Source organism: Lytechinus variegatus, chromosome 2 (assembly GCF_018143015.1).
Source record: "Lytechinus variegatus isolate NC3 chromosome 2, Lvar_3.0, whole genome shotgun sequence".
Taxonomy (NCBI): Eukaryota; Metazoa; Echinodermata; class Echinoidea; order Temnopleuroida; family Toxopneustidae; genus Lytechinus; species Lytechinus variegatus.
This window is the reverse complement of record NC_054741.1, coordinates 1,076,197-1,103,819: the sequence shown is the minus strand read 5'-3', so window position 1 is coordinate 1,103,819 and position 27,623 is coordinate 1,076,197. Positions and strand designations below refer to the sequence as shown.

Sequence of the window (27,623 nt, the reverse complement as noted above, 5' to 3'; positions counted from 1 at the left end):
GTGGTTCAGCAATTACAGGTTCACCCAGGAGTAAATTATTACCCAAAATGGGTCATGGTAAGAAACCAAGACCCAGGACTGCTCCATGTTGGGAGTCATCGAAGAAAACCTTATCGACGGGAGGGAATTCTGTGTGGACCACGTCTGCTAGTTCTATCCAAGACCTGGGTCATTTATCTCCACGCTTACAGATCCTTTTGGAGGATGGTGGGGTATCAACGAGCCATCAAAATGCCTACATCCCGTTCTGGGCAGACATGGACCCTGTAAACCCTGCTGAGATGAGATCGTCTAGGGGAAAATCTCACAGTTCGGTCAGCTCAACCTCCTCTATTCATGGGTCTCCTCACCATCAAAAGGAAACCCTTCAACAAATTAGTATGTCTTCAGTCTCCTCTGCCTTCAGCAGTTCATCTGGACGATCAAGGAACAAGCATCACTCAAAGACCCCACCTTCTAGGTCTCCTCACAGAACGATTCGCAGTGAGGAAACGATGACAGTTGATTCCTTCTTCTCATCACGTCCTAAATCCTCTGTCTCTCATCGTGGTGTCCAACATAATGCGAATCCTGTTGATGACTTCTTCAAAAACTCTGATAGTCCTGAGTCTTGTAGTGATGATCTTGAGGGCTTTGCCTTGCCATCTTTACCTAATGAACGCATTCGTCCTTTCAAGAGACCCACTGTTTATGCTCCTACAATAGCCAGTAGACAGAGGACCATTAGTTCTATTATGGTGTCAGCTGGTAAAAGGAGAATCAGCATTAGTTCCTAGAGGAATTACTGTATAACCTTATTCGTACATGAAGTGGTTCCTGATTAGTGGTTGTTTTACTGTCAATGTGTACATCTGTCTCATCTGTTGTAAACAAGTATTCAAATGATGTCTTTAAATGTGTGACGTATGAGGTCAATCACTTAAAGGGGTTCAATCTTTATCTCTCAACTTCATAAATTTAGTTTTATCACAATTTTGAGTTTGATTTAATTTTATTGTAACTTGTTGTAATACAGGCCCGGGTCTGCACATGGCCCATGTCTGCAACCTGGTTGCATAAATGAGACTATTTGGGCCAAAATTAGTATGTGTCTAGAATCAATTGTACCAAGGTATTTTGCTCTAACTCTCTTGATTGAAAAGAAAAACATTTTAGGGGAAGTTACTTTGAATCATGATCATTTGACAGAGCTAAGTAGCAGTATTCAGCAAACTTTAAGGAATAAATGTCCTTCATTGCCATTGCAATTGCCATCATGAATTTCATTTTTTAAATTGAAGTTTGAGGGGGGAATAATTTGGATATTTTTCTTCTACATTCACCAAGAAAACATGGACCTTAGTAATTCCTTTTAATAGTCAGATTTTGTATGTGTTTCACTTGGAATCAAATTTGTTGTTTTTTGTAATATCAACCATTATGAACATGTGTGACTCTGCATCATGTGTTATTTTTGGAATCTCTATGATTTGCCCATTCTACTTATTCGGAAGTTTGGTTAATATTGGATCAATTTCTAGTCAATTTGTATACAGCTTTGTATCATTTTGTCTTGTTACAAATTGGGTATAAGTTGAATATTTGTTGAAAGAATATTGTTTTGAGGTAGAGATGCTGTGGCTCAGTGGATAAGTCTCCAGACTGTGAACCACAAGGTCCGAGGTTCAAATCTCACCACAGCAGTAGCGTCCTTTGGCAAGGCGTTTATCTACATTTGCCACTCTCAACCCAGGTGTAGTAAATGGGTACCCGGTAGGAAGGAATTCCTTGAATGCTTGATGCGCCCGATCAGGGTAGCCGTACTAAAGCCGGGGTAATAGTATGCAGCGTTTTAATATTTGTATTAAGCGCTATATAAAAAATTGGATATTATCATTATTATAAGTTATTTGATTCCTCACCACTTACTTGCCAAATACAGTTAACATATGAATGTACATGTACTTCAAACTCACACAATGGAATTTTGTGCTGCATGTAAAATAATTTAATTGATTAATGATGTGAGATATATAAATGATTATCATGAATATTTGTTTAAAGAATATTGTTTTGTTGATTGAGTGGATTCTGGTGTGGATCTTTTATTGTCTGCAGTATGTGTGAGTGAAAAAGATTTGTTTTAGACAGATTTTGGGTTGTTCAATGAATATATTTTCATGTAAATGTCTTTTGATATTAAAATGAATCAGTACATATGTCTTCGTTGTTAAAAGGGTTTGAATAGAAAGGAACGTTGATCCACCTACATGTATAACTTGATAGGTTAGAAATTGATAGATGGACAAATCTAGCCGTGAGAAAACCTAGAAGGTCAAGTCCATCCCAACCAAGAAAATTATTTGAAAAAAATAAAATGTTTTTTTGTATTTATTGTTTGAAATACATTATTTTCCTTCTTTTTTGATTGATTAGATGGTTGATTGATTAATTGGATTGGATGGTTGATTGGTCAGTTGGTTGATTGATCGATTGATTGATTGAATGGTTGATTGAATGGTTAGATGGTTGATTGCTTGTTTGGATGGTTGAATGATTGATTGTTTGAATGTTTGATTGATTGTTTGAATGTTTGATTGATTAATTGTTGATTTAATTGATTGGATGCTTGGATGATTATTTGCATGTTGACTAATTGGAAGGTTGATTGATTGATTGGAAGGTTGTTTTGAATGGTTAGATGGTTGATTGATCGGTCAAATTCAAGTTTTGGTAATTGATTGGTTGATCAATGTTTCTATCAATCAATCAAAATTGTTGAATGATGGATTGATTTATTGCTTAGTAAATTATCTATTGGTTATTGATTTGAAGTTTTGTTTCACCAATTATTCAGAGAATGATTGTTTGATTTTAATGACTTATTGATCAGCTGTTTTTAATGAAATAAAAAACGATAATTCAGAAACATTATTGTTAAAAACGCAGCATTTTCTCCTTTTATTCTCCCATTCCCCTTGTTCTCTGTCAATTTCAGTAATTTGAACTGGTCTGTGTTTGATCCAAATCTGCTAGCAACAAGCTCTGTTGATACCTATATCTATATCTGGGATACAAGGTAAGAAGACTGTTTGGTTTTTATAATACTATTTACCTTTTGTATCAAACGCAGGTTTAATCAAACATCACTCTGTGGACAGTTAGTTCACTAGATGAAGGTTCCTAATGTTCACACCAGTTTAAGTTAAACCATCATCTAAATTTATATTGCTTGGTAAGCAAAACAAAAATTCAAAAATTATTTACGTGGTGCATTTCTGAAAATCTTTTCTGGATTCAGTGTAATGCATTCATAAGAAATAATTGCACTTATCAAAATATTGATAAATTGAATATCTGCTTTGAAAAAAAGTTAGTGACCAACAAGTTAACCACATATTTTTGCTAATATTAAGTTAACCCCAAAATTCAAATCATGGGCCCTTTTGTTTACATGTAGTTTGATACGTTTGATGAATGACCATGATAAACATTTCATTTAGTGATGAAAATTGTTTATCTGAACTAGAAGAATATCTTTATTCCCAATACTGGCAAGATATATGTGATATACATGTGATTATTTTGAAGTAACTTTAAGTCATAAACAAAATTGATTTATTCTTTAAATTATCAACTTTATTTTATTTTAGGGAAAGCAAGAAACCAGCAAGTGCATTTTCTACTTTTGGTAAGACTGAAGATACTTACTTAGGCCTATAATTGAAAGCTTAAATTCTTATTGTACTTTTTTTTTTGGAGAATGACATCTAATCAGTGCAGAGTGCTGTCAGCCTTGATGAAATGGTGCCATGTATGTTTGCTTGTTCAATTAATGAATAATATAATAATAATAATATAGGCATATTTACCCAGGGTAGCCACTTCAGTTTCGAAAACTGTTCTACCAGCGTGCCCTGCTATTATTATTACCCCGGCTTTAGCTGAGCGGCCTAGGCGCTCAAGCATTCAAGGAATTTCTTCCTACTGGGTACCCATTCACCTCACCTGGGTTGAGTGCAGCACCATGTGGATGAGTTTCTTGCTGAAGGAAATTACGCCATGGCTGGGATTTGAACCCACGACCCTCTGTTTCAAAGTCAGAAGACTAATCCACTGGGCCACTACGCTCAACATGAATGAATGAAATATCTGCATACTTCATATATACTTTATAATATGTGGCCAGCCAGCCCATAACCAACTGTCAGGGAATGTTCTCTGTAATTAGCCAAAATAGTAGTTCGATCTTCAAATGGCAAACATTAAAAATATTTGCTTATCTGAAACAGAGTAATTCTTCTTCATACTGTTGAAGTTTGAAATTGTAAAGTTGAATAAAAATAAGATGCAAGAGTTTCTTTGACACTATTTTTGCAGACTGCTACAGTACTAGAAGTTTTACCATGCACATTTCATGTTTGAGTTAACCCCAGAATTCAAACATTATTTTCTCCTTATCTTTTTAAAGCCCTCCCTGAGTTTCTTCAGCATTCAATTAAGTACTTGTGTTCGTTAAAATTGATCAATTTTGACAAGTTATGTATATCATTATTAAGGCTCAATGTAAATCTCAAAATTCATTTTTGGTGACTTATTGTTGGTTTTGGAATGGCAGGTCACATATCTATAAATTGTAAGGATGGCATCATATTGTCATTCTCATATATTAATATATCAACCAGGATTCAACTTTTGACCCCCCCCCAAAAAAAAAAAAAGAAGTATAACCCTTACTTCTGTGGAGTACTAGGTCTCATCTTCGTGGTTCATCATTTATGAAAGAAAAAATTATTAAATTTTTGAAGTCTATTCCGTACTGAGATCAATTTTGGGAAAAAAGTCACTACTGTACAGGATTAAAGGAAAATATTACCTTAGCATGTAGTTGGTTGGAATAAAAGCAAGTGAAACAATCTGGTGAATATTAAAGCAAAAATCCATCAAAGATTATTTATATATATATGTTATTGATTTTTCAAGCTTTGATTTTGTGAGTTCATGTACAAGCAGCTTCTGCATTGGTCCTATGATATCAATTCCATGAATTTTCATTTTTGCAGATAACTGTGAATATATTTACTTGTGCAGTCAGTATATTATCAGACCCATCATTGAACTCAGGTTGTATTATAAGCAGAGAAAATGATGCAGCCATCATGAGCCATTAGAAAATGGGAATTTATGAAATGTTCATTACATGACATATAGGAAGGCTGCTCGCATATGATGTCACAAATTCAAATCTTTAAATGATCTTATCTGTTTTTCTTGCAAGGATTTTCATCAAACCTTGACCAATATTTTCTCTATTTTTCTGCTTTTATTAAAAACACCTTTCTCTTTAGGGCGATCTTTTACTTTAAAATCATTTGTTACTCAACCTGGCGTATATATCATTGTCAGCTGGCATTCTATAAAAGTAGTCGTCAAGCATAGACTTTAATATGACACTTTTACACCAAACCCTAGATGCAGCAGCAAAAGTATTTGAGTAAATCTAGTCTTGCACTTTCAGACTCTTTAAGCACTATGTAAAAACTGTAGGTACCATAAAAAGTGCACATCCCTATCTCACTATTTTCCTCCTAACTATTTTCCAGCTGGAGCTGGTCAGGTGAAATGGAACAGGAAAGATGAGCACTGCCTAGCAACTGTCCATGATGGTGATATCAGGCTGTGGGATAAGAGGGTAAAGCAGATAATCTTGTATCAATTCCATGTCGAGCTGTGATTTTTGCATTTATTCATGTATGTTTTGGAATGGACACAGCGATTCCCCTCCCCTTCTTCCGTCTTCCCTCCTCCATCTCAATCTTTTTCTCTTTTTCTCTCGCTCTAGCTCTATATCTGTCCACCTCATTTCATTTATGTACTTCCATATTACCATGAGATTTAGAATATACATGTAAAATTAAATTTGATGGCCCGTATTCTGAAGTCGGGTTAGCCTAAACTCAGGTTTTAAGTCGTGGTTTAAGTATGGATAGCCAACTGTTATATAAATCACTAACAGTAGAGGTATAATATTTGGCTCTCAAATCATTCATAATTGTGTAGGAAGCATAAATAGATGATTGTCTTCACCATGATGAATCAGGAAAGAGCACAGTAAACATAAAAACATACAATGTAATAAAAATTTTGACACTTTTGGCTTCCCATAATTTTAGCACAGAGTTAGACCATGGTCTCAGTTAAACCTAACTTCAGAATACGGTCCGTAGTCATTATTCAATGTAAACACAGAGGCCCGTATTCTGAAGTCAGGTTTGACTTAGACCACAGTCTAACTCTGTACTAAAGTTATGAGGAGCCAAAATTAAAAAATTCTGATTTTGAACATTTCTTATGTTTACTATTTATATTTACTATTTCCGTTTGCTTTCATAATGAAGAAAAAATACTTCAGGTATCATTCTCAGACAAATTATGGACAATATTACTGTCAAATGAATTAATAAATTATATGTGTACTTTTATGTTTTTTGCCCCTATTGGCTCTCCATAGTTAATCCACAACTTTAACCGGTGTTTAATTTAGACCCTAGTTCAGAAACGGACCAGAGTGATAGCAAGAAAAGCACCATAGCTTGATAATTGATGCAATTTAAAAAAAACAAGATAACAGTTCTTGTATTTCATAAAATAATTTAAAAACCAGAGGCCTATTGTCCCCCCCAAAAAAAAGAATGAATAAAAATTAAAAAGAAATTAGGGACCCAGACATGGCATATGGAGCGAAATTTCTAAAAAGTGAGAAAATAAAATTTATGACTTTTTTTATCAAACAATCTATTATTTTGAAAGCTTATGAAATATCAAAGAAATAATATCACCCTTTTCCCTGTACCATCTGTTTAATTTATTCTTGGTCGTGAAACTTTTCTGGGTCTATGGTTCCCCAAGCAGCCCCCCCCCCATCTGTACGCCAGTCATAACCACCAATCTCATATTACTTCTCTCATCATGGGGACCCTTTTTCACAAAACTCACAAAGTTTAATACCCAAATGTTGCTATAAATCTGCCTTCTTATTTGGTATTTATGTGAACAGAAAGGGAATCAAGCAGTCAAGTATATCTCTGCCCATGTATCCAAGATCTACTCGTTAGACTGGGACCCTAACAATCAATCACATCTTATCACAGCCAGCCAAGATTGCTCAGCAAAGGTGAGAACGACCCCATCTTACAAAGAAGTACGATTGATTGGATCAATCATAACTCCATGAAAATCCATCAGTGTCATAATTTTTTCTATAGGAAATTTGCACAATGTTCACAGTGGATTTTTATGAAAACAATAAATGCACGAATATACATCATAGTTAGAAAATATTTTGAATCACCATGGATATTACATGTTGACGTTGTTGGCCTTTCATAGTTGCGATGAATCGGATCAATCATAACTCTTTGTAAGACTGAGCTCGGTTCTACTGCTGTATATTCATGTACTGTAAGAGTTTCTTGAGGGATTGTTGCACCAAAACTAGTGATTAATAGCGAAAGTCAATCAGCAAAAAATTCTGATGGATTGATGGTTGGTATGTTATGATATGCATGTGTACAGCTATTTTTTATCTGATTGGTTGATAGTATTATGACAAGTCTTTATGAAACTGGATCCAGAATTGTCTAATGAACTTCATGTATAATTGCTGTAAGTAGTAATTTCTGATGCTCAATTTGTTTTTAAATTGGGAAGAGGATGCATATTCAAGTATTTCTTTTAAACTGAGGGCAGTGTTTCTCAAACATGCTACTATTCATGTACATGAAGTTTGATATAAATTTGTAACATTTTCTAAATGATATTTTTCTTTACTGAAGGTCTGGGATACAAACAATGAGCAGAAAGCTGTTCTTGAAATCAGGACCGATGCCCCGCAGTGGAAAGTCAGATATACAGTAAGTGGCAGCTCCAAAAGTTTCATTTCTATTTGTAATATAAAGACCAATAGTATGCATTATACCCTGTATATTTATTTTACCGAATTGGAGGATTCAAATCCATGTGCATCTATCATCGAAAGTTACAGTAACAAATCCCCTCTGAAGATCTATTTTCCCCTCGCTTTGGGCAAAATATAAATCCCTTGGGAAAAATACGACTCCATCAGGGAAATGGCATATTCAAATGATATTAAATATCATAATTCAAGACATTTTTATAAATTTTCGTCACAATACCCATGTACCATAATGTCTTATTACATTGAATTCGATTCCAACAGCCATTTGGTGACGGTCTGATAACCATCACCATGCCTCAGCTCAGGCAGAGAGAAAAGAACTTACTGATGTGGACTCAATCTAACCCTGCAGCTCCAATCCATTCCTTCACCGGTCACAGTGACGACATCCTAGAATTTCAGTGGAGGCCAAAAGATAGTAAGACAGTCTGAATTCAGAATTTTTCAATCTATTTTTGGCCATAGAACCATTTTTTCATGTAGAAAAGGTGTCATCCTTCCATGATTTTCAGACATTTTTTATCAGTTTTAAGTGCCATCCTTGAGACTTACATGTAATTGACCGCCCTGTTACACAATAATAATGATAATAATAGCTGTATTTAGAAAGCGCCTTTTGCCTGAGAATACAAAGCGCTGCTATTATTATCCTGGCTTTAGCTCGAGCTACCATCACAGGCGCTGAGTGCATGCAAGGAATTAATCATGCCGGTTACCCATTCACCTCACCTGGGTCGAGCGCAGCACAGTGCAGATAAATTTCTTGCTGAAGGAAAACATGCCATGGTTAGGATTCGAACCCACAACCCTCTGTTTGAAAGGCGAGAGTCAGAACCACGGCGCGCCCGCTCCGTACAAGGCTTAGCAATTTGATAACAGAGCTGTACAATCATCAAGCTTTTTGTTCCAGGGCTTAAATTTTTAACAGTATTTTTTCGACTCCCTTTAATGCACTTCATGAAATGGGTTCCAAAATATAAGCATTTTGATTGGTTGATTGGTACCACAAGGGCAAATATTATTCCTAGCGAGCAAGTGTTGCATAGTAAGCAAGTGTATATACAAGAATAAAAAATAATGATTGTTTGTTTTCTACAGCTTCATATTTTGACTACCACATGGTTACCTGGGCGCGGGACTACACACTCAGGATATGGAGAGTAGAGCCATACTTACAGAGGGTGAGTAAGAAAACGTTTTTATTTGATGACATGATTTCTCTTTTTTATGATGCTATTTCCAAGATTTTATTACATTATTTCTACACTGTACATATGATATTCCGTACATTGGCATTTTTTTTAATGTATACATAGTACACAGACACCTGGGTGGTCATTTGATTGGATTCTGTACGAACTGATTTTGAAATAGTTACAATTTGAATTTATCTTAAGTAATACCACTGAATTATTCTGAAATAGTCTAGAGTTTAATAGTCAACCTTATCTAAATCATCTACACATGTGCATGCACTTCTCATGACAACGCAACGTTTTGATATGGAATGTATACCTAATAATTGTATAGTTGTATGTCCGGATGGGTTTGTTTGGACAGACAGAACGGTAATTTCTGGAACTTTACAGTCAATATTTCATTAGTCTTTTGAAAGATTATCAGACAATATTCCAATGCACAATTATTTTGCTATTTTATGCATAAATTTTGAGAAAATCCAGAGCAGAGGATGATTTTATCTGCTGAAGTGTCCAGATATCTGATCCCCTCCCCATCCATTTTGAATAATTTTGCTTGAATGATTTGAATGACTAAAATATTTTCATCCAGTTGTGTGGTGTTGAAGTCCAGGATCTGAACCTCAGCGGCTCCAGTGAGATAGAAATCCTTGCATCCCCTCCAAAGTCCGGTTCATCGGTGGGCGTGGCATCGTCGGCCTCCCCCGCTAGACAGCTTCTTGGAAGCAAGGAGATGATTGGTGGAGGGGTTGGGGATCAGAACCGATCACTGAGCGATTTGGATGAATCTATAACGTCCCTAGAGCAGGAGTTCAAGTCAGTAGCACGCATCACCCCACAGACTAGCATTGAACCTGTAAGTTGTTCAACCATGCCATTTACCATTCCTTTCTTATAATTTGATTTTTTTTAATATTTAGCATTACTTTGTTGTATTTCATGTAATATCTTTTTTTTTGTGGGGGGGGGGGGCATTCTGTTTGATTTTCCTAGTTTCAAAGGGAATTAAGTGCTGGACAATGAAATGCAATCAATGTAACAACAAACATTACATATATATACATTTAATACAGAAGAGACTTCATTAGAGGCTGAATATTCCGATATTACTTTTTTAAGATAGAATGGATGAGACTCATAAAAAAAACTTGGCAAAGAACAGAACTGGTGATCCTTTCTTGTGGTTAATGATTTACACCAAATTTTTATTGATGTTGATTTAGCTTCTAAGAAAGGATCATCACAGTCATTTGTAAATTCAATCATTTACAAACCGCTTTATGGAACATCTACTTGATCTGATTTTATTGCTATTGGAATGTGAGGGATTGGATCTTTAAATTGATCCTTTCTTTGACTTCACTCAGGATCTTGGAAACCGTAGTTGCCTTATATCTGCATCCAACAATCGTCACACCGTCCGAATGAAGATGTCCTTCCCACCCCAGTACCCAATCAAAGTTAGCCCTAAGCTTTCCATCATATCTCCTACCACACTGGACAATCAAACAAGGATTAAAGTACTAGAGGTAAGAGTTTGATTATTTCATTGCTTGCTATTAACCCACTGACTACTTGAACTAGGTGGTTCCTGTACAGGGTCTATGGGCATTATTATTAATTATTATAAAGTCCGCTGAGGAATCAACTATGTTTGGCACTATATGATCAAGAAGGTTCCAACTGGAGATAGAATTTGCTAATTTTATTGCATGATTTGAAATATTGCTGTTTATTTTGCTGTATGATTTATAAATCAAGATTGAGGTGTCTCTGCAATGAATGAGTTTTTGTCCTTGAGAGGTGTGTAATTCTTATTAACCCTCCACCAAAGACCAACAAATAAAATTAAACTATTCAAGCATTTCAATACACTTAGTGGTATCCAATCCAGGTATACATCCAGACTAAACAAAGATGTTAATAAACTTTTTATGCAGAACTCTTAATATCCTCTTTATTCTACATACATGTATATTCTTAAAGAGAGGTAAACACAAGCGAATCATCAAAAATTCCTTAGGTATCATTTTTACTGAAGGATACAAATATAATTTGAACTTGGTGATGAATGAGTTGACAACCTGGGGAGGTTATCATGAAATAAATGGTTGGTGATTTTTGCTGATTAATTTGCTTTGAGCCAATCAGATGCAATAATTTTGGTAGCTTATAACAATAGACAGTGAAAATCAGTGAATAATGAATTTTTATTTCATTAAATTGTCTCATGATCACTTTTTGTCATGAAAAAATGTTTTTTCCTCATTATTTTCAGTTTTCAAAGCTGTTAAAAACTTTTTTTATATATATATAAAGGGGTAGCAAACTGACCGACATTGTGCGGTTTCTAATTGAATGTGTGCTATAATTTTCTAGTCTTGAAATGTACATTTTTAGATGGTATTGGGAATGAAGAAGTTTATGATTTAATATGTTTAGAGAAAATGAAATATTTTGGGAGGAAAAGTACTTTTTTAGCAACTTGGTATCATAGTAATTGCAGTATGAATGTATTTAGTAGTTAATTAATGTGCTATCAATCAAGTGGACTTATATTTCAGCAGTATACTACTAAGAATGTTGCATCATGGGTAAATAACCTGACCAGATTTGAGTAGTTGAGGAGCTGATGTACTAAGATACAAGTCTGCTGGTTCATATTTCCTTTAAATATACATAGGTACATTTTGTACACCATCTTATGTCAGTTAAAATTACTAGACTAGACATGTACTGTTGATCTATCTACGAATGTCGATCTAAAAAATGACCTATTCAAGCATTTTTATAACATTTCCTTCCAGTGAAATAAATTAGTATATTCTTTTTTTTTCTGAAGATAGCAAATCACTCATGCATGCAGAAATTGGGATAGAAGGTTGTTCATCAACTTGCTGAATTCTTTCTATATATCGACTCACTTTTGTCAGTCTGTATATCAACATACTTTGATTAGTCATGCATCATTGTCTACGGTCAATCAGATTTACCTATTCAGGCATTTACATCTAATATCTTCCAGGAACACTTACATAGTGTTTACATTTTATGAAGGTATTACAGTATAAAGTAGGAATAGAGAGGTTCTTTTTTTCTTCTGGAAATGCCTTTCTGTACACCAACTTGCTTTTTAAATGTCCGTTGGATTAGTCACGTTGTCCAGAGTCGGAGTCATGTCTTTTCTTCAAGAATCTTGCAAGCAGTCTTCAGTACCAATTCTCACACTTCATCATAGACAAAAGAATGGGAAGTCCTGCAGGAAAGCTGCTATGAAAAGATTTATGTTGCCTAAATAGAAGGATCACTGGTAAACGGCATGGCACAGACTTAAACAATTTGCCTTAATAGTCATGTACAGTTGATTAGATAAGCTCGAGTTGATTACCTGTTCAGGTATTTCAGACTTCCCATATTATATTCTTTTCATTTTCTGAAGGTATTGAATCATTCCTGTATGCAGCAAGTGGAGCTCGAGAGATTCTGTATATCAACTTGTTTTAATCAACTCATTAACATAATGGAAGGCTTACAGGTAAGGGCAAAAGAATGAATTGAAAGTATTATCCAATGAAAGTCAATGGTACCTACTTGTGTATTATAAATATTATACATTACTCCTGGGTTCTGTTCATAAAGGCATGTTAACAACAATGCACGATATCTGTAACAAATTTAATATCAGCCATCCAGATTAAATGATTTCGGTAGCTTTAAACTGTTACAGCAAATTTGTTATGAAAACAAATTCCATGAAATAGTTTCTTGGTCAGTGGTTTAAAATCACAGAATCACACAACATTTAAAACAACATGTTTTGTAAATGCGTCACAAGTGTACCCTACTACAAACTACATTGATTTTATGTAGTTATGCATTCAATATAAATTTAATCAAATATATTTTATTCTTTTATGACAAATGATACTGTATAATTCATGGTTAAAAATATATTTCTGAAAATGGAAGAAAATGTGTTATTGGAACGACAAAGTCTCTACAATCATATTTGTTAGATAATTTGGTTATTGTTGTAAGTCATTCTTTAGTTTTCTTATCGCTCTCTGCCTTAGAATACATGCCATTAACTAGATAGAAGTTGAAATGTAAATGCTGTGTTATTAGTATTACTTGTCATAAGAAACTACATGTACATATAGCTCAAATTCTTATATTGCACCAAAGAATTACTGTTGTGTTACATGTAATTAACTCTGCTGTTTTCAAGAGTCGTATTTTCATTTTCAAATATTTGTAATCATTTTTTTAAGCATAATCCATGACTTTGTTATTACCATATTTTAGTTTCATGAAAAATACTTCTAACACAATTTCAGAATAATGCGAAAAAGATTATTTTTTGTCTTTTCCAGCTGAACTCGCCAAATGCAATGAATGGGTCATCCAGCAAGTTGGGGTCATCTGGAGGTCAAGTTGCTTCAAATTATGGATCTGCTTCTGATAAGAATATTCCTTTCCCCCGTACCTCAGGTGCTAGATTCTGTAGTACAGGTAACTATGATCATTATTTATTATCATATTGGGATATCTCATCATGAAAAATGTTCTTGTACTAATATATAATGTTTATAACGAATGATACTATAGTACCCAGTATTCCACATTGAACAAAAATGAAAAATTTCACGAAAGGTATAAGGAAGATGTAATTCGCAGAATTTCACAGATCATGCACTTTTTTGGCAGAAATAGAAATCATAGAAAAGTACAGTGAAAAATCATGAAAAATGTGAAAGCTAAGTCCAATAAAACAAACCTTTGTGTAAGTGTAAACATGCCCATTAAACGTGTTTGTATTGCTTAGCGTGTGTTTGCCAAGCTTTATCTGCATGGAAATTTATATTTTTAAAAGATTTTTACTATTTACAATGGCTTTATCATATACTTTGTACATTTCAACAAAGAACAAGATATGTGATGTTTAGAACGTCAAAGATCATGGTATTTGCATTTCAGAAAACAGGAAACGGGGGTCTCTATACAAATAATACGTTTGGTGCAGTTCTTATATGCCTGAGGCATATCTGACTGTGTTTGGACTGTTCTGAAATTACCAAATGTAATTAATTATACTAATGCCTGAGCACAGTAACTTGATGCAGATTGATTATCCTTGTCATTTGATCATCCATCCTCTTCTCAAAGCTATAATTGGTCATTAAAAATTTGCTTAAAGAGAAATGCCAGTAGTTACAGTAAACACTGATTTCATGAGAAAGTCTGTAAAACCAGGCTTAATTGTCAGAATATCACCGAGGATCTAGATCTGGTACAGTTGCATAAACTGAACTTTGTGAAATCTTGAAATCTTCGCTGGAAAATGTTCACACTGAAGATCACCAACACAGATAGGCACATGTGGGACAGTGCATTATTATTGCTGGAATAAAGACCCGACGGAAGTGACCGAATCCGCGCTTATTTTGCTAATTTATCAGCAATTACACAATTTCTTCCAGAATCCTTTGGTACATATTTTTTATTCATACAAACAGACACTTGGGTGGTCATTATATTAGATTCTGTAAACAGTTATTTTGAGATCGTTACCAAAACTGGAATTTATCTTTAAGGCCAATCTGTTGTCCGGCAAAGTAAACACCAGGGCCCCTTGTTACAAAGAATTGTGATTGATCCAATCAACCACAACTATGGATGGCCAGCAACATCAACATCTCATGCAAATTTGTTCAAAATATTTTATAGATATGATATATATTCATACATTCATTGTTCTCTTGAAAAGTCAGTGTGATTCTCTTTGTTTCCTAAGGAGACTTTGCAAATTTCCTTTAGAATGAAATTATGGTATAGATTGATACCCATACAGTTGAGAGTGATTTAATCGTTTGTAACTCTTTGTAAGACGGGGCCCTGGGGACCATTTCATACAGCTAGCTAGACCGTTCAATAATCTACTAATCTTTCAAATCATGTAGACCTTGTCAGAAGGCCTTATCAATAATGATTTTTTTAATCTAATTTTTGTTTTCACCTTTAGACAAACTAGTTATGTTCACCAGACCAAATAGTATGAAGAAATCCAGTGCTATCTTTCAGCCAATTCCAAAGTAAGTCAGCATTATGATTGTTCTCTCCATTAGTAATACTTTTTTTTTGTAGTAATATAGCGGCTCAGTGGATAAGTCTCCAGACTTTATATTACAGAGGCTACATGTAGGATCAAATCCATTTGCAGCATTTGCGTCCTTTGGCTAGGCTTTTATTTACATTTGCCACTTTCCATGCAGGTGTAATAAATAGGCTTGAGTGCCCGATCAGGGTAGCCATGCTAAAACTATGGTCAAAGTAGGCAGCTCTTAGAAACTTAGTATATATGTTGTTAATATTATTGAATGATTGTGCAACTTATAGAGCACCTGTATCCATTGTACAGGGCGCTCAAAGCCCTGCTGTGATCAATACCCTGGCATTAGCCTGGCTGGCCATCCCACGGTGCACAAGTATTTCAAGGAATGAATATAAATGTTACTTTTATGTGTTTCTTATTTGATGGAACTATTTATAAATCTTGTTTGATAATGACAATTAGCATATTGGCCAATATTACAATATATTTCATGATTAAAATGATTACTTTTTGTCATTATTATTATTATTATTGATAATATAATTATTATCATTTTTTATATTGATATTACTACTACTACTACTACTATTGATTTCATTATTATTAATGTATCTTTTGCTTTTTGTGTGTACATCGTATATTTTGCTGCCAAATTCAGTATTTAATTTGCAACTTATAAGAGTGATAATGGTATGTTTAATTTGTTCTTGAATATCTTTACCCAGGGCTCTGTCAGCATTGAGCCAACAACGTGGACAGCAAATCATCCAAACAAGAAAGGAAAACCAGGAGGGATTGTCGATTACTAGGTTCTACAAAGAAAGGGAAAACGTCAGTTAAAAACATTTTTTTGTAAACAAGAAAGGAAGCTAACAAGGGATTAGAAAGGAAAACAAGGAGGGATTATCAATTACTAGGTTCTACAAAGAAAAAACATTTTTGTATGCCCCATTTCTCTGTTCTAGTCATAAGTTATGTATACATTTTATAGTTGTGATCAGATAATAAAAAAAAAAAGATCAGGAATGTCCTAGTTGTTTGTTTTTTCTTCAGTCCCCCCCTATATTTCATAAATTTGCATAATACCTTATTAATAGTGGTGATGGTTGGGAGAGGATGATATGGTAGATTTATTTTAAAATAATATGGAGCTTAACTAATTTGTTGACTAATCCTGCTTGTCCAGGATCAGGCATCACCCAGTTCCTTAAGGCAAAAGATTATGGATAATGAAAAGATCACTTCTTTTTAAATCATATTGAAATACCGGTATGCAGATATAGACAAACATAGATGTTTACTTGATGTTTGACCTACACTACAGTTTATGTTAGATTTAATTTGAATTATGTATTCAATATGTTTAAGCCTTCATTATTGCCTGTAGAATTAACAGCTATATATTTTTTTTACCTTTTACTTCCAAAAGTAATTCTTCACTTGCAACTCTCCCAAGTTCATTAAGGCTTCCTCCAGAGCTCACCTTGATTATGATTGATAAAAGAGAGGAAAAAATACAACCTCAAAATTCTAGAGTTCATTAAGGCTTCCTCCAGAGCTCACCTTGATTATGATTGATAAAAGAGAGGAAAAAAATACAACCTCAAAATTCTAGAGTTCATTAAGGCTTCCTCCAGAGCTCACCTTGATTATGATTGATAAAAGAGAGGAAAAAAATACAACCTCAAAATTCTAGAGTTCATTAAGGCTTCCTCCAGAGCTCACCTTGATTATGATTGATAAAAGAGAGGAAAAAAATACAACCTCAAAATTCTAGAGTTCATTAAGGCTTCCTCCAGAGCTCACCTTGATTATGATTGATAAAAGAGAGAAAAAAAATACAACCTCAAAATTCTAGAGTTCATTAAGGCTTCCTCCAGAGCTCACCTTGATTATGATTGATAAAAGAGAGGAAAAAAATACAACCTCAAAATTCTAGAGTTCATTAAGGCTTCCTCCAGAGCTCACCTTGATTATGATTGATAAAAGAGAGAAAAAAAATACAACCTCAAAATTCTTAAATCAATCTTGTTGTATACTTACAATAATTCTTTTCACCTTTCTTCAACAGAAACATAGAAGAGGGGGTAAGCATCGCAGGAAAAACTCTGATGTAACTCAGATATCAACCTCCACATCACAGGCGTCTGGTATGGTCTTTGTCTTTGATACCTCCTGTCTCCTACCCATTCACCAGAAATTAGCTGAAACTTATGTGTAAGCAGCAACATATTGTGGTCTTGAAGTTTGGTATGAAAACTACAGTTGCAATTCGATAGAGGCTAATGTACATATTGTTAAGGGTGGATTATGTATGAATAGGTACACTGAATTTATCTTTGCAGCTCAGTGTTTGTGATTCGATTATATGAGAAGAGAACAAGTAGAAGAAGATGTTGATGGTGGTGGTGATGATGATGATGATGACAGTTAGAATAAGGAGTCTGATGTTTGGGGATCAATAATTTTTTTTCAGTATTGCAGGTCATACGATCCAAGTTCTTAATCGATATCTATAACACTGAACAAATGAAAAGTTATTCAAACCCCTTCTCTTATCAAGTTCCTTATGAATATATAGTAACTTCTTTTCATCAAAGTTGTGAGTTACAAAAAGGGAAATATTTCCTTTAATATTTTTTATATATATCCTGGCTTATTTAACCTCCTTGCATACAGCCAATATATGGGGTCCATTCTCTCAAAATGTGCCATTAAACATACATTGCTACCTTCTCTCATTCTGTTACAGATTAATTCCTGATGATGTACCTAGGATGTGTTCTCTTAATGCAAATGCAGCAGCAGCTGTAGGAAGGAAAGATCTCTTACAGGTGAGATGATGATGGTGATCATTTTCTTGTGATCATTTGATAGGGAATGAATTGACAAATATTGAGTGTAGTCCATCATTGACTGCATATTATAATATTATAATGACAGAAATTATACTCTAGTGAAGTCACCTTGTCATAGCTCAAATTTCAGATCTTTGATTTATTTTAGATCTTCCCAAGAACTGATTATATATAAGGAAACAGGTTATATATGAAACTGAATAACTAAGTAACAAAGGTGAAATAAGTTGATATGTTTACAAGTAATTAAACCAGAATTTACATATTGACCTACTTTTCTCTTGTACAGGTTTGGTCCTTAGCCTCCCTAGCAAGCAGTCCTAAGTTGGGCCCACATCCTTCCCCTGACACTGAGAGACCTTGGGCTAAACATCCAATGGGACGACAACTACTCAAGTCTTTGTAAGTACAAATTGAAATTCACTTCTTCTCATTTTTACTCTCTTCTTATCTGCCATCCCATGTCAAAAGAAGCAACTCGCTGGAGTGAATTTCTTGGTAAATGAGGAAAATGTATCTATGTGAAGGTATATAGAATTATTTTTGTCTCACCTGCGAAGCAGAGTGAGACTAAGCGCCGCTTTTCCGACGGCGGTGGCGGCGTCAAATCTTAACCTGAGGTTAAGTTTTTGAAATGACGTCATAACTTAGAAAGTATATGGACCTAGTTAATAAAACTTGGCCATAAGGTTAATCAAGTATTACTGAACATCCTATTAGAGTTTCATGTCACATGACCAAGGTCAAAGGTCATTTAGGGTCAATGAACTTAGACCATGTTGGAGGAATCAACATCGAAATCTTAACCTGAGGTTAAGTTTTTGAAATGACGTCATAACTTAGAAAGTATATGGACCTAGTTAATAAAACTTGGACATAAGGTTAATCAAGTATCACTGAATATCCTGCATGAGTTTCACGTCACATGACCAAGGTCAAAGGTCATTTAGGGTCAATGAACTTTGGCCGAATTGGGGATATCTGTTGAATTCCCATCATAACTTTGAAAGTTTATGGATCTGATTCATGAAACTTGGACATCATAGTAATCAAGCATCACTGAACATTATGTGCAAGTTTCAGGTCTCATGATTAAGGTCAAAGGTCATTTAGGGTCAATGAACTTTGGCCGAATCGGGGGTATCTGTTGAATTACCATCATAACTTTGAAAGTTTATTGGTCTGGTTCATTAAACTTGGACATTAGAGTAATCAAGTATCACTGAACATCCTGTGCGCGTTTCAGGTCACATGACCAAGGTCAAAGGTCAATGAACTTTGGCCGAATTGTGTGTATCTGTTGAATTACCATCATAACTTTGAAAGGTTATGGATCTGATTCATGAAACTTGTACATAAGAGTAATCAAGTATCACTGAACATCCTGTTCGAGTTTCAGGTCACATGATCAAGGTCAAAGGTCATGTAATGTCAATGAACTTTGGCCATGTTGGGGTTTTTGTTGAATAACCATCATATCTCTGTAAGTTTATTGGTCTAGTTCATAAAAAGTGGACATAAGAGTAACCATGTATCACTGAACATCTTGTGCGAGTTAGAGTAGTATTCAAAGTCAGCACTGCTGCTATATTGAACCACGTGATGCAGGTGAGATGGCCAGAGGCATTCCACTTGTTTCTAATATGTCTTTATTTCTGGTATTGGGGACTAAGTGAATAAAATTCCTTTAGGGTAATTTAGAGCATAAAATTTACCAAGTCAGCAAAAGTAGTTACTTTGAAAAAAAAAAGAGTTGCTTCCTTTTGTCATGGGACAGCAGTTATATTCTTCAAACCTCTTTTTCTCTTAATTTTTTTTCCCCATCTATTCCCAAATGTTGGGGATATGTTTGACTGTGAGAAGGACCACTCAAAGACAAGAGAAACATACATGCCAAAATTTTGATGGTCCTTTTATGGATCAAACATATGCCCTCAAAAGAGTATATTGTATACCATGAGCCTCTTGCATAAAACTTTTTTCCCTGGTAAAAACTAAGGTTAGTCTGATTTCTGCCATTGACTTTAACACCGGGCAAAAACTCTGGCAAAAACAACCTGAGTTTTGTCAGGTAAATTTTTTTTATGCAACGGGCCCCATGAAGCATTAATTTTGATATGTTTATTAGGATGACTATCATTGTTTTAATCCAACCTTAGAATGGATCACTACAGTTCGATTCATGATGTACAGACATTAGCCATGTTATCCTGTGTGTTTGGTGAAAATACAAGACCTAAAGGCGATCATATTAATAGTCCATCCATTCAAAGGGTAAGTTTGACATTTATTCTCTGTATCATCTTCTTCTTTTCCTTATATTTTTTCTTCTTGTTTTTTTCTTTCTTGTTTATCTCCTCCTCAGTTGCCTCCTCCTTTCTTCCCTTTTTCCCCCAGTTAATACTTAATATGAAAATTAAAATGAGGGACTTAATAAAATTTGTCTTGTAGGATAGGTGTGGATGTCAGTATTTTATGGAGCATTGTGGATTAGTCTTCTGACTTTGAAACAGAGGATCTTGGATTCGATTCCCAGCTGTGGCGTAATTTCCTTCGGCAAGAAATTTATCCACATTGTGCTGCACTTGACCCAGGTAGGGTAAATGGGTACCTGGCAGGAATTTACTCCTTGAAATGCAACAATGCTGTAAAAGGTTGCAGGGCTAAAGTCTGGGTAATAATATCCAATTGAGCACATAGGGATGCATTTGGCATGATATGCACTATATAAGCATGTTGGTATTATTATCATTATTATTATTGATAACGAGTGCAGTAATGGCAGAGATTAATTCATTTTCAACAGATGGAACTTCTTCTTTACCACCTTGTTCTTGCTTCCTTTTTTGTCCACTACCCCTTTACAATTTCAAATCTTATTTCCTTTCCTTATGTTGCTTTTTTCTGTTCACATTTCCAAGTTTCATATATCTGTAGTTCAACCCATGACCCATCTTACCTCTACTAGATCCTTCCATTTCTTCCATCGTTTTGTTGTACAGTTCTTCGTATCTCCGGATTCCGACTCTATGTTTAGTCCAGACTGGATAACAGAGTATGGTCAGAGTCTTCCTGAATCTCCTGATGATTACAAATTTGGTCAGGCCAGAAACCCAGAAGAGATGGAGAAAGATATTCACAGAGCAAATATACAGTAAGGATGAGGGGAGTAGCATGTTATGAAGCCAATAGTAATGTCAGTTGATTAGTAGTAGTGCTAGTAGTAGTAGTGGTCGTGGTGGCAGCAGTGGCGGAAGAAGTAGTATTAGAAGTAGTAGTAACAGTAGCAGCAGGTCTGGTACATGTGCTAGTAGTAGGTCGAATATCTCCTAAATCTGTGGTCCCAAAATATTCAAATTAGGCAGAATTGCTTGTATTAGTCAAGGAAGTCAGTATTTATACAAAAATTAATTCTACTTTTGATACATATCTAAAAAATATATGTATACCTTTTCTGTTGACAGAAGGGTCTTTGCCCTTCTCTTATACAAGAAGAAGAAGAGACTGCCAGTCCTACCTCATAAATGGTTTATTTTACTTTAACTTTTTACGACCTTATATGGGCCCTCTTTGTATTGTAAATACTGTTAAATTAACTACTAAAATCACTATAGCAGCTAAAAATATATCAAGTGATCATTTAATGGTTATGTGGTAACTTTTATCATCCTTAGATTGATCGATCCATCTCAAAGACACCAACTGGACAAGTTTAAAAAGAAGTACGCAGACATCCTGTACAAATGGAATCTCCTAGAGGCTAGAGCAGAACTCCTCAAGTATATGACGTATCCAGAGCGATCTAGGCACTCTCAATTAGGTTGGATAATCTTTCCATTGCTGGGTGATTCAATAAAATGATCATCCTATTGGTATTTTTGAACCCCCAAGTTTTTCTTCATTCTTCACTTCCTTTGGAGTGTTCAAGCCATGATAATTCAAGAGCAATGAACTAGAAAACAGAGAAATCCACTCTGGAATCCCCCATATATAGGTGATCATACTGTGGTCTGTGTAATGGATGGTTCACATTTATACCCCTTTCATAAACCCAATTATGCGGCTAATAGCAGCGTAATTTGGTTGTAAAATCGGAGGAGGACCAGAGTTATCCGCATTATTATGATGCTGCAATTATCCGCATAATAGCGGCATCGGGACAAGATTTTGACTTCATGAATGCATTTCCAAATAATGCGGATAATTGCCATGGTGCGGTCACAAGGTCACCCTTTTCCAACACAACTGCATTGGAGGGGCCTGTGCAGTTATCATGACGATTATCCGCCTTTTTCAGGACGGGCACTCGTATTTTCGGAGTTTGTGAACGCAATTTGTATTGAATTATCCGCATTACTCTTAGGCGGCTAATTGGAGGATGGGTTTATGAAAGGGGTATTACTTTGCTAGGTTATGGGGATGAACAGAGGATATATGAGATGTGTATAATTAGGTATAACAGGTATATCAACCACACATTTTGAATGTTTTACCTCTGAAAAATAATTCCTCATTATCAACGTTATAATCACTATCATCAACATCATCATCACCACCACCATCACCATCACCACCACCATCATTTTCATCATAATTTCAGTCATCATCTTAATAGAAAATTATAAGATAGTTTTCTTATTAAAATAAAGACATATAAATTACCTGTGACTGACATGCTGCTCTTATTATACAGTAAACCTGCTTTAGGAGATGAGTCACTTGTCTATAGATACCACAAGATTGGTTTCCATTGGAAAGGAAACTCTCCATAAGCAGGTCTCCATAAAGACCCTCTCATTATAAAGACCACTTCTCTTCTCTCCTTCGGATGGTCTGCATATAGAAGTTTTTAAACTTAAAATTGATATTAGTATGATAAACTATTAAAGAAATAGTATGTTGTTGACGTCTTCGGTTCTCTCATTCGCATAATGAGCAGGAAGTGCATAACTGTTTTGTGAAATCAAACAAAAGTTCAAAATGTCACAGCTTTGTTATTCTATAGCCATTTTAACAACTTTTTCAATATCTAGCTTGTGGGATTTTTCTCTTGTTTGTTAGGTGGACTTCTTTAAGTTTGGACTACAATATTTGTGAAACATGCCTAGATTTCATGCATATACAACTGTACTTTCTCATTGTCCTCCCACTACAATATTGTTACATATTGACCTTTTGAGGTTTCTTGTAGTGACCTCTGTAGGTCATTCTATATGTAGGTTTTTTTCCTGTTGTGTGTCTTTTAAAGTAGCAGCTTTCTTATTATGGAACACCATGCCCTTGCATATAAAGTGTTTCCTGGTTATTCTGAGAGAAAACTTGATTGATTTCTTTGTAGAATTCATGTAGTAATAAATAGTAATTATTCATGTAGTCCTTTAATTGTGCTAATGCCTTTGAAGGTGAAGCTTTCTTTATCCTTCAATCAATAGATGATTGAATTATTTTGAGAATATATCTATTTTAAACATACCTTCCATCTTGATCTATATAGCCTTTTATTTTTGTGCTTCTATTTTCGACTTATGGATGTCGGTGCAGAGAATTATTTTTTTTTGCGGGGGAGGGGGGGCATCTTTTGTTGTTTACCCTCAAAACAAATAGATAATCCTCTGTGCTAATGCCCATGGACTTCTTATAGGCTTGGCCTGTTCTTATCTTAGATCAATCTATTTTTATTCATAGAATACCTTGAATCTTGATTGATAGATATTTATTATCTTGTGTCTATAGTTTGGACTTATGGGCTTTGCTTTTTTTTTTATCTTTCATTTATTTATTATCTTTTGATATGGAGAAAGAAAATCACAGTTTTTTAGATTTGTTTTTATGCCTTCATCTATCTTAGGTGTTGCCAAAGGCATTATATCTCTGGGTTGTCTTTGTGTATGAGTCAGATTGATTTCATTTGGATCAATGAATTGATTAGTTTTAGGGGTATTGAGGTCAAAGGTTAAAGATTTATTAAAAATTATTTATTTATTCTTGCGATAACTCAAGAAATTTTGAGTGGTTCAACTTCACATGTGGATCATGTAAGCATATGAGAGAAAAAATGATTTAATGAGTTTTGGGGTATGGAAGTGAGCAGTTGAAGGTCGTAGAGGTCGTTATGTACCTTAAATGTCTTGTTCTTGAAATAACTCGGAATGGTTTGACAAATCAACTTCAAACTTGGATCAAGTATGCATATCTGATAAAATCATTCTTAAAAGGAGGTTCAATTCTTACTATTCATGTCAAATTTGGAATCTTAACATATTTGAAGTGAGATACATGTTTCTTTTTATAAAATCAGATTTCTTTTTTTTTCCAGACATGTAAGGTACATTCTTTCACTGTTTCTTTGCAGATTTTTCGGACTTCGGCATCGAGTGTCGTAGATGTAAGAAAAAGTCAATGTCCGTTCAATGCAAGGAATGTAAGAAGTATGCCTTTGCTTGTGCTATCTGCCATGTCGCTGTGAGAGGTGAGTATTCTCATCATTTCAAAACTGAGAAATGACAAAAAAAACTATGTGGAATAACAATCATTAGTTGTTAGCATTCAAAGGTATCTACAGGTGATAGTTTTCCAGTATGTTCCCATGGTATCTAACACACATGTATTTGTACATCCTTGCAATTGTTAAGGATTTTGATGTTGATTTTTAATTTTAGTGGCTGTCATTATTTCGTTATCTTCCAATAATTTTTTGAAATATTTTTCAGTTCATATTCATGTTCTGTCCAAATAAAGCTAAATATAATAGATTGCTGAAACTTCCCAACACAAATGAGCACATGGGGGCATGTGTAATGTGAGACAAGTCAACCAATTTGTTTTGTTCAATTTCTCTGCAGCTACTCATTCACTTCCATAACAATTGGCTGCATATTTGTTTTGATTATTCAAACAAACAATTGGGTGGTGGTTTTGTTGGATTCTGTCTGAATTCATTGTCACCGGAATCCATCTTTAATCTTTTTTTCCATGAAATAGAAGTTTGATGACCTTCCATTATTATTATCTTTCATTCGTAGGTGCCTCAATATTCTGTTTGTTTTGTGGCCATGGAGGTCACACACAACACATGTTGGACTGGTTCAAACTGGAAAAGATGTGTCCCACTGGTTGTGGCTGTATGTGTGAACGGGAGTCACAGCGAGCGTGTGAACAGGACGTTTCGTGCTCATCACCAATCACACCCACCATCAGTGCAAAGAGATGATGATGACCTGTGCTTTTGAACGGCATGCTCAAAAGTGACTTTGGTTGTTTGAAATCACAATTTCTTCACAAGAATGCTGACCTGGGTCTCTTTCAAAAATAGTATGCCAGGAAAACTTTGGTCTCACTTCATGTGCAAGTTGCTTGTAACGTCGATCTTAACTTTACAAACGTCATTATGAGACAGTCCCTATGCTCCATATTGCATTGATATTGATGGAGATCATAGAAATGTTGCTGTTATGCTGTCGAAAAACAAATAGAATACATGTATGTCACACTTGTTATTGATGACAAAGCAAGAAATAAGGGAATGTTCACATGGGGTGCACTCCGACCTAGATGACAACTAAAAAATACTTGGTATTCTGTGATTTGAGTCTTCCAGCAGAAACAATTGCATTTAAACTCAACTCCTAGTATCAAGCCAGTCCCTAATATGCACATTTCATTGTTTGAGAATCAAGTTACATCTGATACATGTATTTGGAGTTGGGTTTTGATTTTAACTCTTTTGCAATCCCCCACCCCCCCCCTCCCCCGGATTTTACTCCAATCGGAGAATACCAGGTGTTTCTGATAGTGTGAAGCAAATTGCTTTTTACATCCCAGAAAAAAAAATGAAATGGTACTTTTCAAAATTACAAGTTCTGTTACATCCCAGAAAAAAAATGAAATGGTACTTTTCAAAATTACAAGTTCTTTTACAAGGATTTTTCTTAGGTTACAAATGTTCTTGCATTGCGAAAGTAATTAGCAAGAAATTTTCCTATCCCAGAGAGAATGTTACATGAAGGCTCTGAACTTCATAAGGAACTTGGATTGCTAGCTTGCTTAACTTGCAGTTTTTAATGCTGTGTGTCATCTGCTACTCACGATCAGACCTTACTGCCCATATCTTCAAGTTCTTACCCTGAAAGTGTCTGGTTCAGGTGGGTATGAATACAGAAAATATTAATTTTGTATACTGAGACCAAGGGGGTGTTTCACAAAGATTTAAGTATGACTTAGGTCGCACTTAAATGCAGACGCGTACATGATATGCAATGTGTGATCTTATTGATAGATACGCATTAGTGCGCGTCCTCATGACACAATCTGACCAATGCGGTTGAGCCTTTCATACTGTACGCAACTCGGTATTTAAGTGCAACTTTACGTCATACTTAAATCTTTGTGAAACACCCCCCTGAACAAATACTATTAAATTGAATATTGCTCAATGATCAACTGCATACATGGGCACCAATGAGAAAGACACTCAAGGCTAGGATTATGTGTAGGCGTGAAAATGATTTGGTGTTAAAGTTTTAAAAATGATGACCCTGTAGGAACTACAAGTGTGATATTCAAAGCTGTGTGTACTGAAGGGATTCATTCAGAAACATAATTCATTTCTATATTGGCTCATGCAGTATTTTATAGAGGGAAAATTTAAGATTATTCTGATTTTAAAGAAGTCTTGTCTTCCAATTATGAAATCCGTATTGGTGATGTAAAATCTCTTATTTATTCAGCACACTGCAAGGGAGGAGTTCCTGCAGATTTTGAAGGAAAGAGGGTCATGTTAGTTGTGTCAAAGTGATGCCAAATTGTTTTGCAATGACGATAAACAAATACTATAACATTAGAAACTTAGATTTTATCATTGGATTCAAATAAAAAAAGCTTTTGCTGGCTGTATTTCCTGTTTTGGGCTTCTTTTTCTATATAGCATTGACGTACGAATGAAAAATATGATGTATACATTATATGGTCGATTTAGCATCCATCTCAAATTTTATGGATTAAATCACTTCCTCATATTTGAAACAATGTTCATTAATTAAGCACACACTTCACTTTTGGGATAAAAAACATATTTTGTTTATTGTATATGTCATGCAATTTTACATTGCCTTGGTAGGGTCCATGTTTGAACTGATTAGGATCTGTATCTTGCAGATCAAACCATTTCTTTATTTTCAAGTAATCTTCATGAAATTCATAACACTTACATTGGTATTTGGATATAAAAGTGGGACACACTTTGAAAGGCATTCCCATGGTGAAAATCAGAGTAAATCAGGAGGAAACTTTCACCGTTACATGCCACCATGCGCCACCACATGCCAGTTGGGAGTCAGTTTAATGACCACTGCAATCCACTAGGCACCTTATTGGTGGCAGTAGGGTCCACAGCTGCCTTGCATTGGCACCAACTTGGACCATCTGGTGCTGGCCCAGTGGACTCCTAGCATATTCAAACTGCATTGTCTTTGCCAAATTATTGGCAGCATAGTAAAACA

General features: G+C 35.0%; 1 protein-coding gene across 1 annotated transcript in view; it reads left to right on the top strand.

Annotated features, from left to right (window-relative positions):
• Positions 1-26,307, top strand: part of LOC121407019 (GATOR complex protein WDR59-like) — a 47,747-nt gene extending 21,440 nt beyond the window's left edge. Inside the window, exons 5-25 of the mRNA XM_041597913.1 lie at positions 2,978-3,058; positions 3,633-3,670; positions 5,583-5,671; positions 7,037-7,153; positions 7,815-7,892; positions 8,219-8,375; positions 9,056-9,138; positions 9,749-10,012; positions 10,524-10,685; positions 12,596-12,691; positions 13,530-13,668; positions 15,179-15,248; positions 15,994-16,099; positions 17,340-17,485; positions 18,021-18,102; positions 18,416-18,528; positions 20,286-20,400; positions 21,129-21,280; positions 21,801-21,946; positions 24,479-24,595; positions 25,149-26,307. Of these exons, the coding sequence (XP_041453847.1) occupies positions 2,978-3,058; positions 3,633-3,670; positions 5,583-5,671; positions 7,037-7,153; positions 7,815-7,892; positions 8,219-8,375; positions 9,056-9,138; positions 9,749-10,012; positions 10,524-10,685; positions 12,596-12,691; positions 13,530-13,668; positions 15,179-15,248; positions 15,994-16,099; positions 17,340-17,485; positions 18,021-18,102; positions 18,416-18,528; positions 20,286-20,400; positions 21,129-21,280; positions 21,801-21,946; positions 24,479-24,595; positions 25,149-25,336 (2,539 nt within the window). The 3' untranslated portion in view covers positions 25,337-26,307. The remainder of the gene's footprint in view (positions 1-2,977; positions 3,059-3,632; positions 3,671-5,582; positions 5,672-7,036; positions 7,154-7,814; positions 7,893-8,218; positions 8,376-9,055; positions 9,139-9,748; positions 10,013-10,523; positions 10,686-12,595; positions 12,692-13,529; positions 13,669-15,178; positions 15,249-15,993; positions 16,100-17,339; positions 17,486-18,020; positions 18,103-18,415; positions 18,529-20,285; positions 20,401-21,128; positions 21,281-21,800; positions 21,947-24,478; positions 24,596-25,148) is intronic.
• The last annotated feature ends 1,316 nt before the right edge of the window (positions 26,308-27,623 follow it).